Below are 18,778 nucleotides of genomic sequence, written 5' to 3' on the forward strand. Positions count from 1 at the left end.
CGCCTTCTTGCAACAACACTGCTCCTAAGCCAGCCTCAGAGGCATCTGTCTGAACTACAAACGGGTGGTCGAAATCAGGCGCTTTAAGCACCGGAGCCCGCTTAAGCTTTCCCTTTAACCCCTCAAACGCCCGCTGACACGCATCGGTCCACTGCACTCGTATCGGCTACCTCTTCCAGCACAACTCGGTCAGGGGGGCTACCAACTGACTCAAGTTAGGGACAAACCTCCGGTAATACCCCGCCAGCCCCAGGAAGGACTGGACCTGTTTCTTAGTCCGAGGGATGGGCCACTGCTGGATTGCCTCCACCTTGGCCTCCATAGGTTTCAGCGCTCCCTGTCCCACTCTATGGCCCAGATAGGTTACCTCCCCCCTTCCAAACTGGCACTTGGAGGCCTTCACGGTTAGCCCGGCCTCCCGTAGTCGGCTTAAGACCTGGGACAAATGCGATAAGTGCTGTTCCCACGTGTCACTGAATACCACCACATCGTCCAGGTAAATGCACAAAAAAGCGCCCAGACCCTCCAGAACCCGGTCCATAAGTTTCTGGAAGCCTCCCGGTGCATTCGAGAGCCCGAATGGCAACACCGTAAACTGGTAGTGCCCCCTAGGGGTGGAGAAGGCGGACTTCAAAGCAGCATCCTCATCTACAAAGCAGCATCCTCATCTAGAGGCACCTGCCAATATCCCTTGGTCAAATCAAGCGTGGAGATGAATTTGGCTTTTCCCAGTGTTTCATCGGTACGGGGCATGGGGTAGGCCGCCACTGTAGAGACGCTGTTTAATTTCTGGAAGTCCACGCAAAAACGGACCGACCCATCTTTCTTGGCCATGAGCACCAGAGGGGAAGACCAGGGGCTCTGGCTCTTTTTAATCACGCCCATGGCCAGCATCTCCTCAATCTCTTTATTCGCTATCTCCAACTGCCTCCCATTTAACCGGTGAGGGGGCGACTGGATGGGCGGGTGCTTCCTGGTATCAATAGAGTGCGTAACCAGCGACGTCCGACCCGGCAGCCCTGAAAACAACTCCTTAAACTCCCTCAAACACTGCTTCAACTGCTTCTTCTGCTGGGGCCCCAGCTCCTCTGGGACTTGAATGTCCGCCAGCCCCTCCTTCCCTCTATAGCTAGCTAAGACATCCAGCCCGGCTTCCTCGCTCAATGGCTCTCCCCTCCCCACCTGGCATACCCGCACCCCCCTCTCACGGAACGGCTTCATCATGTTTACATGATAGTCTTTAGCGCGGCGTTGGTGATCCGGGTCCCTCAACAAATAATTAACTTCATTCAACTTCTTTTCTACAACCAGGGGCCCTTCCCATTTAACCGCTAGCTTCTCTGGCTTCAACAGTTTCAACACCAGTACCTTATCTCCTTCCTGGAACACCCGCTGCCTTGCCTGCCGATCATACCACCTCTTTTGAGTTTGCTGAGCCTGGGCCAGGTTCTCCTGGGCCACCTCCCCTACTTCCCGCAATACATTCTGTAAATTCGGCATATACTCTACCACCGAAACGGTGGTAGGAGCGGTCCGACCCTCCCAACTTTCCCGTAGCAGTTTCAATGGGCCTCTCAACTCCTGTCCGAAAACCAATTCATTAGCCGAAACCCCCAAACTATCACTTTTAGCATCCTGGGCCGCAAAGAGAAGGTAGGGCAGGGCTTGATCCCAATCTGCTGTATGTTTAGCAGCATAGACTTTTAACATTTTCCCCAGAGTCTGATTAAACTGTTCCACCAGCCCGTTCCCCTCATGGTGATACGCCGCTGCCGTACACTGTTGCACCCCGGCCAGCTTCCATAACTCTTTGAGCAGCAACGACATAAATCCCCCTCCTTGATCATGAACCAACATTTTGGGGACCCCTACCTGGGTAAAAACCATCATCATGGCTTTCGCCAACTGTGGTGCGGAGATAACCGAGAGAGGCACTGCCTCCGCATACCGGGTGGCGTAGTCCACCAGGGTTAAGATATACTTTTTACCCGACCGGGTAGCTGGGCTAAAGGGTCCCAAAATATCTACTCCCATCTTTTCAAACGGCACCTCCGTGATGGGGGAGGGACGAAGCGGGGCCTTGGGGTGATCCCTGGGGAAACCAACTCTTTGGCAAGTGTCACACGAAGAGCAAAAGTCCAGTACCTCTTGGGCCACGCCGGGCCAATAGAAATCCCTGCTCACCTTCTCCAGTGTCCGGCGTATCCCCAAATGTCCTCCCCACAGCCGCTCATGGGCAGCTTCCATCACCTTCCCCCTCAAGGATTGGGGCTCCACTAACTGTTTTCTTTCCACCCCCTCCTCCTCCTTTAAGGGAGAACTGTCGATAAAGCCTTCCCCGCTCCCAAGTGAACACTGCCATCCCCATTTTTCCTCTCCCCTCCGCCAGGCCCCCCGCCGCCTCCCGACACTCCTGTAAAGAGGGATCCTGTTGCAACTCCTGATGAAACTCCGGGGTATCCCAACCCTCTAAATTCAAATTCTCTTCCCTCCGTTCCTCATCAGGAGGTACCCTCACCAGGCTCTCGGATTCCCCCTCCCCCTGGGTTTCCCCCTGCCAGGCCGCTTTTCCCCGGGTCGTCACCGCAAGCTGGGTAACCTTAAAACATAAGTCGTTGCCCAGGAGGAAGGCTGGCCCTTCCGTATGCATGAAGATAACTAGCTCTCCCTTCCAACCTTGATACTCAATGTTCACTTGGGCCAACGGGGCCTCGAACGGAGGCGCTTCATACGGGGTCACGGTTATGGTTCGACCCACAAGTCTCTGTCCGGGTTTGAGTAGGCCTACATGGGCGCTGCTAAGGTCCGCTCCGGTGTCCCTCTGAGCCTGAACCGTCCTCCCATCGACCACCACGCACTCACAAAATTTCCTGCGACTCCTCCGCAGCTGCGCCGGGGTCACCAACCGCATCAAAACAGCCGTCGCTGGGCCGGGGCTCCCGGGGCCCGCAGTTGCCTGCGCCACCCCTGTGGACTCGGTGCGCATATACTCCCACTCCAGGTCAGCCACTTCTCCTTCACTGTCGTCACTCCAGTTAGACACCGGGGAAGCCGGTGCAGCCGGAGCCACTGCCGCTCGAACCACTGCCGCTCGAACCACCGGTCACTGCGCTTGGCCCCCGCCTCCTCCCGCCTGTTTAGCTGCCAACTTGGGACATTCTCTTTTCATGTGCCCCGGCTCTTTGCAGTAGAAGCACCCCCCACTCGCTTGGGGTCTGGCTGCCGCTGCTCCGCTCGCGGTGTTTCCTTTCTCCCGGCGCTCTTTTCCCGGCCACACTGACTTCTTCTCCCCGCCACTCCTCCGGGACGCCGCTCCTGAACTTTCTCTAGAGACCTCGGCACCCCTCCGGCTCCCTTCCGCTCGAACGCCTGCAGCCGGTCCGTCATCTTCGCTGCCTCCATCAGAGTTGCGGGGTTCTTTTCCCCTACCCAAGCATCGTATTTCTTGGGGAACTGCCGGTAGAGCTGCTCCTTGGCCACCAAATCCTTGGCTCCCTTCAGGTCCCGAACTCCTTCCGCATCCATCCAAGCTTCCATGGCTGTCATCATTCGAGTGGCAAACGCGGCAAAAGTCTCTTTCGGGTTTTGGGTCAACTGCCAAAACTTCTGCCGGCAGTGCTCGGCCATGAGGGCAAACTGCTCCTTAGCTAAAGTCTTGAAGTATGCATAGTCATGGCGCAACTCCCGCGGGATGGTTGCTATCATCTCTCTCAAAGTCCCGGTAACCTGCGGTCGCAGCAGACTCATCCTCTGGGTTGGCAAAACCCCCAACTCCTCACACGTGTCCTCAAAGAGCCCCAGAAAAGCTCCCACATCGCCCCCCTCGTGATACATGGGAAAAGCCCGTCGGTCAAACTGTTGTCCCAGTGCTCCCCCTCTCTCTCTCTCCACGATTCTCAAATGGCGGGACATCAGCTCCAAACATTCAGTGTACATCCGCTGGACTTTCCTTTCCTCACTTTCCCCTTCGGCCTTCACGCCCGGGCCATTTCCGTCCGCCACTCCTGGCGGGCGAGGGGGTTGTGGCATCGGTGTCCCCTGTGGCCTCGGGACCTGCATTTTCGGAGTATCCCCTTCCAGCCTCACCGCTGGCAGCGGTGTTCCTTGCAGCTGCGGGACCAGTAACTTCGAAGTGTCCCCTTCCAGCATCACCGCCGGGAACAACGTCTTCGGCTCGACCTCGAACCACGTCTTCTCCTGCTCTTTGCCTGGCATCCAGAGCCTTGCAGCCTGTCGTCTCCGGGCACCCCCTTCAGAGCCCGGTGTCCCCTGCAGCCCCCACTCGAAAGTAGCCGGACTGGACTCCCCTTCTGCTCCCTCCTGAGAGGTCGCCCCCCAAAAACTCTGCTCCTGGAGCTACCGCTCCCTGATTCTGAGCCATCCTCGGCTGCCCTGCTCGACCTTGCTTAGTCTGGGTTCGAACCTATGCTTCACCACTCTCCCTTTCCTACCAGCATTCCGTTCCTCTGGATCTGTGTCGAATCCCAGCGCTGCCCACCATGTAAAGGAAGCACGAGCCCAGCAAAGCTGGCCTTTCCACTGGATTTTGCACAGATCCCCAGAACATACGCACACAGCTCACAATTTGTAGGTTTAAGACCAATTTTATTTCAGGATAAGTGGTAGGTTACATGGGATTAGCATACTAAAAACTATAAAACATGCACATATATAAGAACCCAGAAAAAGCAAGCTAGAAACTAAGTTACAACTCATACATCACCCAACCTTGAGTCAGCCAGCTCAGACCAACCCCCCTTCCCAAGAATAGCCTTTATAGTTTTCTTTTTCTCGCTCCTTCCCCCCTCCCCTCGGCTTTCCATACGAAGATCTTTCACACCTCCGCCTGAGATGTTAATTTTTCTCTCAAGGCCGGCTGGCCTTGCCCCAAGCGGTTCCTGGATGTGCCAGTACGCCCCCATGCAGCTGGCCGCTTATCGCCCAGTTCCTAGGAACCATAATAAAATTTAACATATTAAAAGACAGACCATTCCCAGTACCATTCACCCATCCCTTACAAGGGTCACATGGGCTTCCTGAAGGCAACAGGTTGGCCTCTGTGGAGAAGACTACACAGACCTTGGCTCTGACCCAGTAGGGCTCTACTTATGTATCTGTGACCTTCTGTGCACTCTGCTGCTGAGCTATGGCCTCTGACTACTCCAGCTTCATATCTGGGGAGAAAAACATAATTATTTCCCTCAGCTCTAGAAAATATAGGGGGTTTTTTTTTGGTGTGTGTGTGTGTGTGTGTGTGTGGAGGCACCACCTTCTTACGTTTTTAAAAAATGAGGTGGGTTTTAATTTTTGTGAACCGCCCAGAGAGCTTTGGCTATTGGGCGGTATAAAAATGTAATAAATAAATAAATAAAAATAAATTTCCTTCCTCTTGCATGCTATTAATACCAATTTGACTCCTTAAGGTTCAACACTCACCTAAGAACTGATTAGGAAATGTCATTGTTCTTAGTTCCTTTTATGGGAAGTTTTAAACGGGTGGCTGAAAATGCACTTATTATTATGGGGGAATAAAAGTGCTAGAATTCATTTCTAGCATTTAAGTGTGCATTATGTTGACTGACCCCATCCACACTAAAAACCATGGTTTGTTAACCAAAAACAACTCATGAAGAGAACCCACAGTTTGTTGTTGGAATGCGAATTATAGTTTGTTATCACAGCTCGGATCAGACAACACGGTAATCCATGGTTCAACGACAACCCACACTCACCCCTTGAGTGTGGGTAATTCTGTTGTCTGAACCCAGTCAAAGTGTCCAGTTCTGTTGAGAGGGTTATGAGCATTTTACAAGCTTGATATTCTATTGAAATAAGGAATTATGAAAAAAAATAAAATCTTGATGGACTATTCAGTATATCAGGTTTCTTTAAAGTCAGCACTTCAAAAATCTGCACACCTATGTCATTTCTAGTACAAATTTTGTGCTTGTAAATGTAAAATGCAGAAAAAAGAAAGGTACAAGAAATTGACAAAATGGCTTTGCTGAAGCCAGCATGTATAATTTTAAAGATGGACTCCATGCTTTAAAAGTGTAGCAAATGATGGCTTAAAACCAATTTGTCTGAATTGAGCACTTCAGTAGACAGATGACTGCCAACACCCACAGTAAATTGGCTTTTAAGCTTCATCAGTTATATTAAAATCTGAGATTTGCAATCTTTAGGGAGGAAAATAGCTGTTATCCTGTCCTATGTGGCCTGGTCGATTGCCTGAATTCTACAAACTGAATAAGTAGTATTGAGGATTTGACCTCGAGCTGCAGAGCTGAGCTTCAGGACATCTTACTGCCTTATGCCTGGCTTTCATGGGGATCCCAGGAAACCACAACAGCTGACCTTTGGATTTGAGTTGTATCAGGGCTGATTTGGAAGCTCCAAATCAACCTCTGAAGTGAAAGGGGCGGGGGGGGGGGGGCTGAGCCCAGCCCTAGTAAAGACACCTCTCATCTTGATGCCAGAGTGTGCTGTTCCAGGCATCCTGACTTCTGCCCTCTAGACATTTAACGTGCAATCTTAGACAACTCTACTCAGAAGTAAACCTCATTGACTTGAACAGGCTTGCCCCTAAGGAAGTGTGTATAGGACTACGCCCTTTAGTAGTCTTTTGCCCATCGTTGTGTGTGGCAGGGATCAGTGCAAAACCACTGTGGGCTGCACACTTCACAGAACTGCTTCCCATAGTGAGCTTGGGAGGGGGGCAGGAACAAAGGAGCCCTTTTTCTGGAGTTTTCTCTGGTTCCTGATTGTCCCCTACAGCCCATAAAGCAACCCATAAAGTAAGGTTTGCCTTTGGGGGCTGCAGCTTCACGTGCACCATGCGCATATGAACATACATAGATGCACACTTATGCACATATCTGCTTCCCGCACGGCTATCTCAGCATGCTGGGATGGGGAGGTTTAAATGAGACCACACCTCCTCCCCCTGCTAACCAGCCGGGCCAGAGGCAAGCATAGGGCACATATGGGCAACATATGTGCATGGGCCTGCATGCAGCCCTCAGATGCTGCCCAGTGCCCACGTGGCCTGCCACAGGTGCTCAAGCTGCCAGAAGCCCCCGTATCCCACTCCAATGCTGCCGCAGTATGCGAGGGAAGAGGGTACAGTACGTGCGGAAGACTCTCCTTGTGTGCCTTTTCCCCCAGTGCCATCTCGTTCCCATCAGCCTGCAATTGTGCTGGGGAAGAAGGTGCGCAAAGGAAGTCATCCCCATGCACCCTCTTCCTTGGCACAACGATGGCGACAGGGCACAGAGGGGTGAAACCAGAGAGGGTGGGAATTTGGCAGCTTGGGCCCCATCAGTTGCCCATATGTGCCCTAAAGCGTGGATGTAAATGCTGTTTGGACTATTTAGGCTAAATAGTCCAAACAGCATGTCTTCAGTGATTTGTCAGGCAAAGGGAAATCTCTAATTGTAGAACCAAGCAGTGAGAATAGTCCAGTACAATTCACAAACAGAAGTGCATGGAAGTGTAGCCATGAGGGTGTCCCCAAGGGATTGTAGGCGTCCTAACTGGACTTCAGGAGAGAGGTGGTATCTGATGCTTAATAGCTTATAAATATTAAACAACAGAGGATTTATAACAGGGTTGGGCAGCTGGTGGCCCTCCAGATATTTTGGCCTGCAACTCCCCTCATCCCTGGCTATGCCAGCTAAGGCTGATGGGATTTGTAGGCCAAAAGATCTGGAGGGCCACACACTGCCAGTGCCCCACCCCTGTTATAAAGCGTCTGGTGTTTAGGATTTATTAGTCAAACCAAGCACTTCAAAATGTGATGACTTTCTATAGGGAGCCAGAGCAGTCCCTGAGGAATCAGAACGATGTATTTTCCAGGCTCACCCCTGTCCAGACGTTTGGACTGTCATGTTCTGCATCTGTTGTGGCTCCCAAGGAGTTCCACCCAAGTGTGGCAGCCACCTCCTAGGTATCCTTGTCATATGGGTGGCATACGTGGGGCAGTTTTGCATAGAGCCCGCTGCAGTCATGCATCCTTACTTCTGCTTGTTTGTTTCCGATTCTGAAATCCAGCGTGAACAATGTGAGATGTTTCTAGAGTGAATTGTGTTTTGTTGGCCCTGGTCGTCAGATTCCCATGCTGTTTATTTGGAAGCTGCAGTTCGCATAGCGTTTCCTTTCCTTTGGTCATTGGGTGAAAAGCAATTTAAAGGGTAATCCTGAGGATGTTTGCTATTCTAAAATCCTCTTTACGTGTGGTGGGAAATCAGGCAGATTAATGTAGAATTCACTTCCCCGTAGTTTGATTCTCTTTGTTGCACATTTCATAACCCTTTCTTCATCTTTTCTGTTTGCAGGAAGAAGAAATGTTTCGTCCCAATATGTTTTTTCTTCTTTTACTGCCACCAATTATATTTGAATCTGGGTATTCGTTACATAAGGTGAGATGTTGCAGATAATTTATAGCTATATTTCTTGTTTCGTCAATGCTCTAATCCAAGGGTGGTGAACCTTTTTCAACCCAAGGGCTGAAATCCAACTTGGGAAGGATCATGAGGCTGTATTCCAGCAGTGGGGTGGGACTAAGGGCATGGAGTGGAGGCGAGGGCAGATAGAGCTCTGACCAATTTGGGTATTTTCCCACCAAGTGTACAAATAGAATCATAGAATCATAGAATAGAAGAGTTGGAAGGGGCCTACAAGGCCATCGAGTCCAACCCCCTGCTCAATGCAGGAATCCACCTTAGAGCATCCCTGACAGATGGCTGTCCAGCTGCCTCTTGAATGCCTCCAGTGTGGGAGAGCCCACAACCTCCCTAGGTAACTGGTTCCATTGTCGTACTGCTCTAACTGTCAGGGCATTTCTCCTGATGTTTTGTCATACTGCTCTAACCATTAGGGCATTTTTCCTGCTGTCCAGACAGAATCTGGCTTCCTGTCCCTTGAGGCCATTAGTCCGTGTCCTGCACTCTGGGAGGATCGAGAAGAGATCCTGGTTCTCCTCTGTGTGACAACCTTTCAAGTACTTGAAGAGTGCTATCATATCTCTCCTCAGTCTTCTCCAGGCTAAACATGCCCAGTTCTTTCATACAATCATAGAATAGCAGAGTTGGAAGGGGCCTACAAGGCCATTGAGTCCAACCCCCTGCTCAATGCAGGAATCCACCCTAAAGCATCCCTGACAGATGGTTTCCAGCTGCCTCTTGAATGCCTCTAGTGTGGGAGAGCCCACAACCTCCCTAGGTAACTGATTCCACCGTCGCACTGCTCTAACAGTTAGGAAGTTTTTCCTGATGTCCAGGAGGATCGAGAAGAGATCCTGGCCCTCCTCTGTGTGACAACCTTTTAAGTATTTGAAGAGTGCTATCATGTCTCCCCTCAATCTTCTCTTCTCCAGGCTAAACATGCCCAGTTCTTTCAGTCTCTCTTCATAGGGCTTTATTTCTAGACCTCTGATCATCCTGGTTGCCCTCTTCTGAACACGCTCCAGCTTGTCTGCATCCTTCTTGAATTGTGGAGCCCAGAACTGGACACAATACTCTAGATGAGGCCTAACCAGGGCCGAATAGAGAGGAACCAGTACCTCACGTGATTTGGAAGCTATACTTCTATTAATGCAGCCCAAAATAGCATTTGCCTTTCTTGCAGCCATATCGCACTGTTGGCTCATATTCAGCTTGTGATCTACAACAATTCCAAGATCTTTCTCGTTTGTAGTATTGCTGAGCCAAGTGTCCCCCGTCTTGTAACTGTGCATTTGGTTTCTATTCCCTAAATGTAGAACTTGGCATTTATCCCTATTAAATTTCATTCTGTTGTTTTCAGCCCAGCACTCCAGTCTATCAAGATCACTTTGAAGTTTATTTCTGTCTTCCAGGGTATTAGCTATCCCACCCAATTTTGTGTCATCTGCGAATTTGATCAGCATTCCCTGCACCTCCTCATCCAAATCATTAATAAAAATGTTGAAGAGCACTGGGCCCAGGACTGAGCCCTGCGGCACCCCACTCGTTGCCTCTCCCCAGTTTGAGAAGGTTCCATTGATAAGTACTCTTTGAGTCCGATTCTGTAGCCAACTGTGGATCCACCTAATAGTTGTTCCATCTAGCCCACTTTTAGCTAGTTTGTTAATCAGAATGTCATGTGGTACTTTGTCAAAAGCTTTGCTGAAGTCAAGATATATGACGTCTACAGCATTCCCACAGTCCACAAGGGAGGTTATCCTATCAAAAAATGAGATCAAATTAGTCTGACAGGATTTGTTCCTGACAAATCCATGTTGGCTTCTAGTAATCACTGCATTGATTTCAAGGTGTTTACAAATTGACTTCTTTATAATCTGCTCCAGAATTTTCCCAGGGATGGATGTCAGACTGACTGGTCTGTAGTTCCCAGGTTCCTCCTTTTTGAAGATAGGGACAACGTTAGCCCTCCTCCAGTCGTCCGGCACCTCACCCGTTTTCCATGATTTTGCAGAGATAATAGACAAAGGTTCTGAGAGTTCTTCTGCTAGCTCCTTCATTACTCTTGGATGCAGTTCATCGGGCCCTGGAGATTTAAACTCATTCAAGGAAATTAGGTGTTCTTTGACCATTTGTTTATCAATCTCAAACTGTAATCCTGCCCCCTCAACTTCTGCTTCACTTTTTCCAGGGGGGTCATAGACCCGCTTTTGGGAGAAGACCGAGGCAAAGTAGGAATTGAGCACTTCAGCCTTTTCTTTGTCATCTGTTATCAATTTGCCATCCTCATTAAGCAGTTGAACCACCATTTCTTTCCTCTGTCTTTTACTACTCATGTATCTGAAGAAAGCCTTTTTATTGCTTTTAGCATCCCTCGCTAATCTCAGCTCATTCACAGCTTTAGCCTTCCTGACGCCATTTCACCACTTCTGCGCCACTTGTCTGTACTCTTCTTTTGTAGCCTGGCCTTCCTTCCACTTCCTATATGTATCCCTTTTTGTTTTCAGGTCATCTCTAAGCTTTTTGTGGAGCCACATTGGTTTCCTCTGTTGTCTTCTATCTTTTCTCCTTGTTGGAATTGTTTGTAACTGTGCCTTTAAAATTTCCTTTTTTAAATACTCCCACCCATCCTGCACTCCGTTTCTCATTAGGCTCCCTTGCCACGGGACCTTACTTATTATAGTTCTGAGTTTATTAAAAACAGCTTTCCTAAAATCCAGAGTACGTGTATGGCTACGCTCAACTTTTGTCTCCTTCCTAATCAAGAATTCAAGTATGACGTGGTCACTTTCCCCCAGAGTTCCCGTGACTGCCACTTTATCGACTAAGTCATCCCTATTGGTCAATAACAAGTCAAGGATCCTCTAGTTCCTTCCACCACTTTCTGTAGGAGAAAATTATCACCCATACATGTCAGGAATTTCTTGGAAGGGCCGCTTTTGGCAGTAATGGTCTCCCAACAGATATCAGGGTAATTGAAGTCCCCCATCACTACTACATCACACTTCCTTGAAACACTGGCAATTTGTTTCTCAAAAGTTTCGTCCTCGTCTTCTCCTTGATTGGGTGGTCGGTAGTAGACTCCGGTAGTAGACTACTATTATCAGTAGTAGACTCCGATTATGATGTCCAGCCGGAATCTGGCTTCCTTTAACTTGAGCCCGTTATTCTGTGTCCTGTGTCCTGCACTCTGGGAGGATTGAGAAGAGATCCTGGCCCTCCTCTGTGTGACAACCTTTTAAGTATTTGAAGACTGCTATCATGTCTCCCCTCAATCTTCTCTTCTCCGGGCTAAACATGCCCAATTCTTTCAGTCTCTCTTCATAGGGCTTTGTTTCTAGACCCCTGATCATCCTGGTTGCCCTCCTCTGAACACGCTCCAGCTTGTCTGCATCCTTCTTGAATTGTTGAGCCCAGAACTGGACACAATACTCTAGATGAGGCCTAACCAGGGCCGAATAGAGAGGAACCAGGACCTCACGCGATTTGGAAGCTATACTTCTATTAATGCAGCCCAAAATAGCATTTGCCTTTCAGTTTGATTCTATCCATGTTTGCTCAAGAATAAGCCCCAGTGCAACATCTCAATTCCAAGCAAGTCTACTCAGGGATAAACCTAAGCTCTCATGCCTGCAGAAGCACAGTTCAATTATATGCTGGGTATTTAAATGTTAATTGCCTTTAAATACTTGTTTACCTCCAATCGACAAGAGAAGAAGAACAGTGCAGGCTGGATGGGGAAACCCCAGGGCTCCATCCAGGCAGCAGGCGAAAGGTTCCCAATCCCTGCTCTAATCCCAGTTATTTTGAAGTCACTTGGAGCCAAGTAAAATTCCACCCAATTTAGTTAATAGTTTAAACTGAGAGTGGGTTTACACATATATGTATATCACACGACTACTTTAGTGCTGGAATTCCACTGAAAAATTCTGTTGGATCCAGACCTGCTGTTCTGTGATAGACTCCTTCCACTGGTGGGAATGAACCGGATCCAACAGAGGCTCCCATTCCACAAATGGGCAGAATGATGGGTGGGAAGGGGAATGATTTTTGCTGATTTCCCCTCCCCCTATAACCCCTAGAGCCATCTCCCACACTGTTCTGGAGCATCCCATACCCCTCTGGAGCAGGTGTTTTGGGGACATAGGGACCCCACAGGGGAAGGGGGAATGAGCAAAAATTGTCCCCTCCCCTCCCCCCTTTCTGCCTGTGGGATACTCCAGTTTGTGAAGTTTTACTGTGCAACTCTGGACCCAATCTATTGTGTTTGAGGCAATGTCAGGGGAAATGAACATTCTGTCTGTGGTGTGATGACCCCACTCAGCATGTGATTCATCACTTGATGCTGCAGTCATCAAGTGATGAACATGCAATTTGAACAAGCCTCTAGAGAAGAACTTGGGTAATCTGATTAGTGCAGGAGGCATGTAGCTTCCATTACCATGAATTGTCTTAAGCTTTGATCATAGAGTCTTTCTGTGTAGTGATTTAAATCATGATTTAAATCAAATTGATTTAAATCAAATCCACCCTGCTACTGGAATGTGCTTCCAGAATTTGGCCCACGGATTGAAAGAGGTTCCCCAGCCCTGCCCTACGGTGTAACTGTCACTTCCGACACGCCCCTGTTCCATGGATGGCACAACATTTATTTATTTATTTATTTATTTATTACATTTTTATAGCCGAAGCTCTCTGGGTGGTTCACAAAAATTAAAATTTTAAAACATAGGTTTTAAAAGACAATCCATAGGGAATTGGAGAAGATGCTCTCTGCAGTCCCAAGATGGGTGGTGGCAGCTAGTGCAGGCTTTGAAACGCTTGTGTAATGTGCTCCTGACAATCAGCCCACATCTGGAAATAGGGGCATAGCTAGACGGGGTGATATCCCGGGGATCATCCTGAGATCGTCCCTGTGCGTCCACATGATGCACAGGGGATCCCGGAAGGAGGGAGGGATGATCCCTCCCTTTCCCTGGGATTTCACCCTATCCCTTTTTCGCAGTTTTTCCGCGGCCTCGGGATGATCCCGAGACTGCGGAAAGTGTGGCCCGCCATCGCGGTTTGTCCCAGCTCCTCGCGAGTAACCGCAAGGAGCCAGGAGCCGGGTAGGGAGGTTGCGGGAAATTATTTTTTTTTTAAAAAAAGAACGTTTTGCCCACGAGCGCTCGTGCACTCCATCTCCTTTAAAAGAAAAAAACAAAATGGCGGCTGTGATGTCGTGCGCTGCGTGTAAACGAGGGCGACGATCTCGCAATCATAAAATCGCGAGATCGTCACCCTTTTACCCCCTTGTCTAGCCATGGCCTAGGTCTCCATCTGCATCCTCAGAATGGTTTGCAAATACAGCTCCATCTAACCAGAAGAAAAACTTTTCTTTTCTTTTTTAGAAAAACCATTCTTAACGCCCAACCAATAAGGCATATTTCCTGCCTCCAAGTTCTTCTTCATGGTCTCTATGCATCACACATATGGGCTCTGTGCCCATGCTGAGACCTGAACCGGAACCTCAAATAGCTAAAAATAACGTTTTAGGCGGGAACTATCCTTGGCGCCACTGCGCATGTGCACGCGGTTCCCGCCTATACCTCAGTTCTTCGTCGTCCACCATTGTGGCTAGACTGAGAAAACCAACCTCTTAGCATTTTTTCCTCAGAGATTCCTTACACTTACCTCCAACTCGTCCTTTCTCTCAGTATCTTTCTTATTCTTGTTTTTTCTTATTTTATAGAAAGTGAGTTATAGAGTTAGTGTTCTTTACTTTCATTTTCACGGTGATCCGCGGGTCGCTGGGGCCTGTTGGTCCTATGGCAGTGAAAGCTCCATTCCGAAAGTGTGTTAGCTGTCGAGCTAAACTCCCTCCAACGGATGGTCACTCCCTTTGCATAATCTGCTTAGGTGAGGGGCATAAAGTTGAGACTTGCCACCACTGCATGTCCTTCACTAAACAAACGCGTAAAAATCGCGCCGACAGGTTCAGATGCATCCTGTGGGAGAAAGCCCTCAGGACTACCGACGCCCCAAAACAAAAAACTATGGAGAAACCGTCAATTCCAAAGAAAACTATTACTCTTACACAGCAGAGTATCGACGATGACCAGAGCTCTGGTATACAAACGTTTGTCATCTCTGAAACGACTATGGCAGAAGAGAGGAGAGATATACCCCTCACGCCTGGTCGCTCTTTGGTAAGCTCCGTGGCTAGAAAAATTTCTAAAAAAGCCTGGACTCCAAAGTCTGCAGAATTGCAGAAAAGGAAGAAAAAGAGAAAGGACTCTAACAAATCTTCCTCACCACGCATGTCCACCATGCCGAGTGCTACGGTATCAAGCAGGCCTGCTTCGGTACCGACTTTGCTACCGAGGCCACTGGAGTCAATATTGAAAGGCGAGATCAGAGACTCGACACCGACACGATCGGTACAGCCTGAACTGCGTCCTAGCGAACAACCGACAGCAGATTCCGACAGACAAGCACAACAGCCCATGCCTCCGATCTCTCCAGCCAGGTCTAGATCACCTAGATTTTCTGGAGGTGATCCAGAAGTGAAAGGGTGTGTCTGTGTGCATTTAGCTGAAATCTGTGTGAACCTTTACATTTAAAATTAATATTGGCTAGTGGTTGTAGTATCGCTGCATGACACTTCTTAACGGTCCTACAAAGCTAAACATGAACGGGACCCTTCATAACTACACCAAGACATGTATTGGTTTAATCCGTTTATTAATTAACGGCAATAAAATAAGCTGTATGGAATGAAATGGATCGAAAATAATTCCAAGGGCAAATGCTAGATAGGCCCAGTTCACATGTAATGCTCAATTCCTGGGTTAAACAGCCCAGGAATTGGTGTGGTAGTGTGAGAGTGAGTGAGGTGCTGCTTCAACATGCTAGGGATGCTGCAAGTGCCCTACTGGGTCTGGGAGTCCTGCGGAACCACCACCACCACCACCCTGCAACTGGCTCCCTGCACCCAGTCGGGTGCTCCCAATACGAGTGCGGACCCAAGTGCTTGCAAGGCCCCGGCAAGCGCTCGGCATCCGCCTGCCCACCGGCCGAAATCATGCAGTTCCCTTTCCTGTGTCCATGGTGGCCACCATTAATGCAACCGGGGGAATTGTGCGATTTCTGAAGCCTCCGTAAATTGTGTGTTCCCCTCCCGTCGCGCCAGTGGTGGCCTTAAAGGCTCCGTTGACACAAGGATAAAGGCACATTGGAACAAAGTTCTATGCACAGATTGTTCTCGCTGGAGTGGGGCAGATAGGAAGAATCAAAAGGTGGGGAATACATTTGGATCTGTTGTTGCTGTAGTTACTTGGGACGACAGTGTCCTTTGTCGTGGGTGGGTTTGTAGAACCGTCCCCAGCTGCTTTTTGATAGGAGATCTCACTCCACTGATTTGAATAGAGATGAGGACTATAGTCTCTTGCCAAAAAGTGGCTGGGGGCTAGGCAAGAAAGGTGAGAATCTAGAGAGGGGCAAGTAAAGTGAGAAAGAGAGGGCAGGAATCATAGAATCATAGAATAGTAGAGTTGGAAGGGGCCTATAAGGCCATCGTGTCCAACCCCCTGCTCAATGCAGGAATCCACCTTAAAGCATACCTGAAGGATGGTTGTCCAGCTGCCTCTTGAATGCCTCTAGTGTGGGAGAATCCAAAGGGGGGGAAGGAAGAAAAGGTGAGAATCCAGCAAGAAGAGAGAGCAAGAAAAGGTGAGAATCCAGACAGGGGGCATGCTCTAAATGTTCCCCCCCACAATAATTTGTGGTGATACTTGGGACACTTTTTCAACATGTCAAATGTGCCCATGGGCCCAAAACTGTTGCTTCCCCTGCTCTAGGAGAATGAAAAATGTCTACACTGGGTGATTAATTTCTAAAAAAAAGAGAGTCTGGGCCTCAACACTCCTGGCAGTCCATGCCCGTGGATCTGAAAGACCTGTCTGCTAATCCTAGATACCTAAATAAAGGGAGGCGGTGGTTAGAAATACTGCGACAAAAGCTGGGGTGAACACCCTCCAACCACAAACAGAAAAAAAACAAATAATCACAAAAACTGTTAATTAGATGTATATATATCTTGTTCTCATTGGCAAGTTATGTTACACTGCCTCAAACTATGTAACATACTGTTTTTAAATCATAACCTATCACATCAATATACAATTGCATGTCCTATCCTGAATTTAAACAAAATAGCTATGGCCAATTATTCTATTTCAAAAGTATGTGTTTTTAATCATAACCTATCACATCAATATACAATTGCATGTCCACTCTCCAATTTAAACAAAATACTCATGGCCAATTATTATATTTCAAAATTATGTGTGTGTGTGTATGTATGTATATATATATATATATGTATGTGTGTATATATATATATATATATATATATATATGTATATGTATTCCCGAGGAAGTATTTCCTGGCGACACAGGTAACAATTCCTGTTGTTACTGAATTTCCACATGCTGCATAATAGTTTTCATTACATGAAAGTATTACCAAATGCTGTAAAATTGTTTTCATTATATTAATGTACTTTAGTGTGAGCATTATTAATGTATATGTCCTATCTCCAATTTTTAAAAAAATACTTATGGCCAATTATTCTATTTCAAAAGTATGTGTGTGTATATGTATGTATGTATGTATGTATATATATGTACGGACATAGGCTGATAGAATTCTGCCAGGACAACTCACTGTGCATAACAAACACTCTCTTCCAACAACCTAAAAGACGGCTTTATACATGGACTTCACCAGATGGCCGACACCGAAATCAGATTGACTACATCTTTTGCAGCCAAAGGTGGCGGACATCTATACAGACAGTAAAAACAAGACCTGGAGCTGACTGTAGTTCAGATCACGAACTTCTTATTGCACAATTTAGAATCAAACTAAAGAGAATAGGGAAGACCCACAGATCAGTTAGATATGAGCTCACTAATATTCCTAATGAATATGCAGTGGAAGTGAAGAATAGATTTAAGGGACTAGATTTAGTAGATAGGGTCCCGGAAGAACTATGGACAGAAGTTCGCAACATTGTCCAAGAGGTGGCAACAAAAAACGTCCCAAAGAAAAAGAAAACCAAGAAGGCAAGATGGCTGTCTGCTGAGACACTGGAAGTAGCCCAAGAAAGAAGGAAAGCAAAAGGCAGTGATAGGGGGAGATATGCCCAATTAAATGCAAAATTCCAGAGGTTAACCAGAAGAGATAAGGAATTATTTTTAAACAAGCAATGTGCGGAAGTGGAAGAAGACAATAGAATAGGAAGGACAAGAGACCTCTTCCAGAAAATTAGAAACATCGGATGTAAATTCCAGGAAAAAATGGGTATGATCAAAAACAAAGATGGCAAGGACCTAACAGAAACAGAAGAGATCAAGAAAAGGTGGCAGGAATATACGGAAGATCTGTATAGGAAGGTTAATAACATCGGGCATAGCTCAGATGGTGTGGTCAGTGAGTTAGAGCCAGACATCCTGAAGAGTGAGGTTGAATGGGCCTTAAGAAGCATTGCTAATAACAAGGCGGCAAGAGACGACGGTATCCCAGCCGAACTATTTAAAATATTGCAAGATGATGCTGTCAAGGTGATGCATGCCATATGCCAGCAAATTTGGAAAACACAAGAATGGCCATCAGACTGGAAAAAATCAACTTATATCCCCATACCAAAAAAGGGAAACACTAAAGAATGTTCAAACTATCGGACAGTGGCACTTATTTCACATGCCAGCAAGGTAATGCTCAAGATCCTGCAAGGTAGACTCCAGCAATTCATGGAGCAAGAATTGCCAGATGTACAAGCTGGGTTTAGAAAAGGCAGAGGAACTAGAGACCAAATTGCCAATATCCGCTGGATAATGGAGAAAGCCAGGGAGTTCCAGAAAAACATCTATTTCTGTTTTATTGACTATTCTAAAGCCTTTGACTGTGTGGATCATAACAAACTGTGGCAAGTTCTTGGTGGTATGGGGATACCAAGTCATCTTGTCTGCCTCCTGAGGAATCTGTATAACGAACAAGTAGCAACGGTAAGAACAGACCATGGAACAACGGACTGTTTTAAGATTGGGAAAGGAGTACGGCAGGGTTGTATACTCTCACCTTATCTGTTCAACTTGTATGCAGAACACATCATGCGACGTGCTGGGCTGGACGAATCCAAGGCTGGAGTTAAAATCACAGGAAGAAACATTAACAATCACAGATATGCAGATGACACCACTTTGATGGCTGAAAACGAGGTGGAGCTGAGGAGCCTTATGATGAAGGTGAAAGAAGAAAGTGCAAAAGCTGGGTTGCAGTTAAACCTCAAAAA

The 18,778-nt window shown here is 47.6% G+C and overlaps 1 protein-coding gene across 3 annotated transcripts in view; it reads left to right on the plus strand.

The window, feature by feature from the left end:
* SLC9A8 (solute carrier family 9 member A8) overlaps positions 1-18,778 on the plus strand; it is a 148,429-nt gene that overhangs the window by 69,868 nt on the left and 59,783 nt on the right. For 2 of the 3 annotated variants that reach the window (XM_063146099.1, XM_063146090.1), the window contains exon 5: positions 8,337-8,420. In XM_063146099.1, the coding sequence (XP_063002169.1) occupies positions 8,337-8,420 (84 nt within the window). The remainder of the gene's footprint in view (positions 1-8,336; positions 8,421-18,778) is intronic. The other variant, XM_063146107.1, reaches the window with a different exon arrangement.

Source organism: Elgaria multicarinata, chromosome 1 (assembly GCF_023053635.1).
Source record: "Elgaria multicarinata webbii isolate HBS135686 ecotype San Diego chromosome 1, rElgMul1.1.pri, whole genome shotgun sequence".
Lineage (NCBI taxonomy): Eukaryota > Metazoa > Chordata > Lepidosauria > Squamata > Anguidae > Elgaria > Elgaria multicarinata.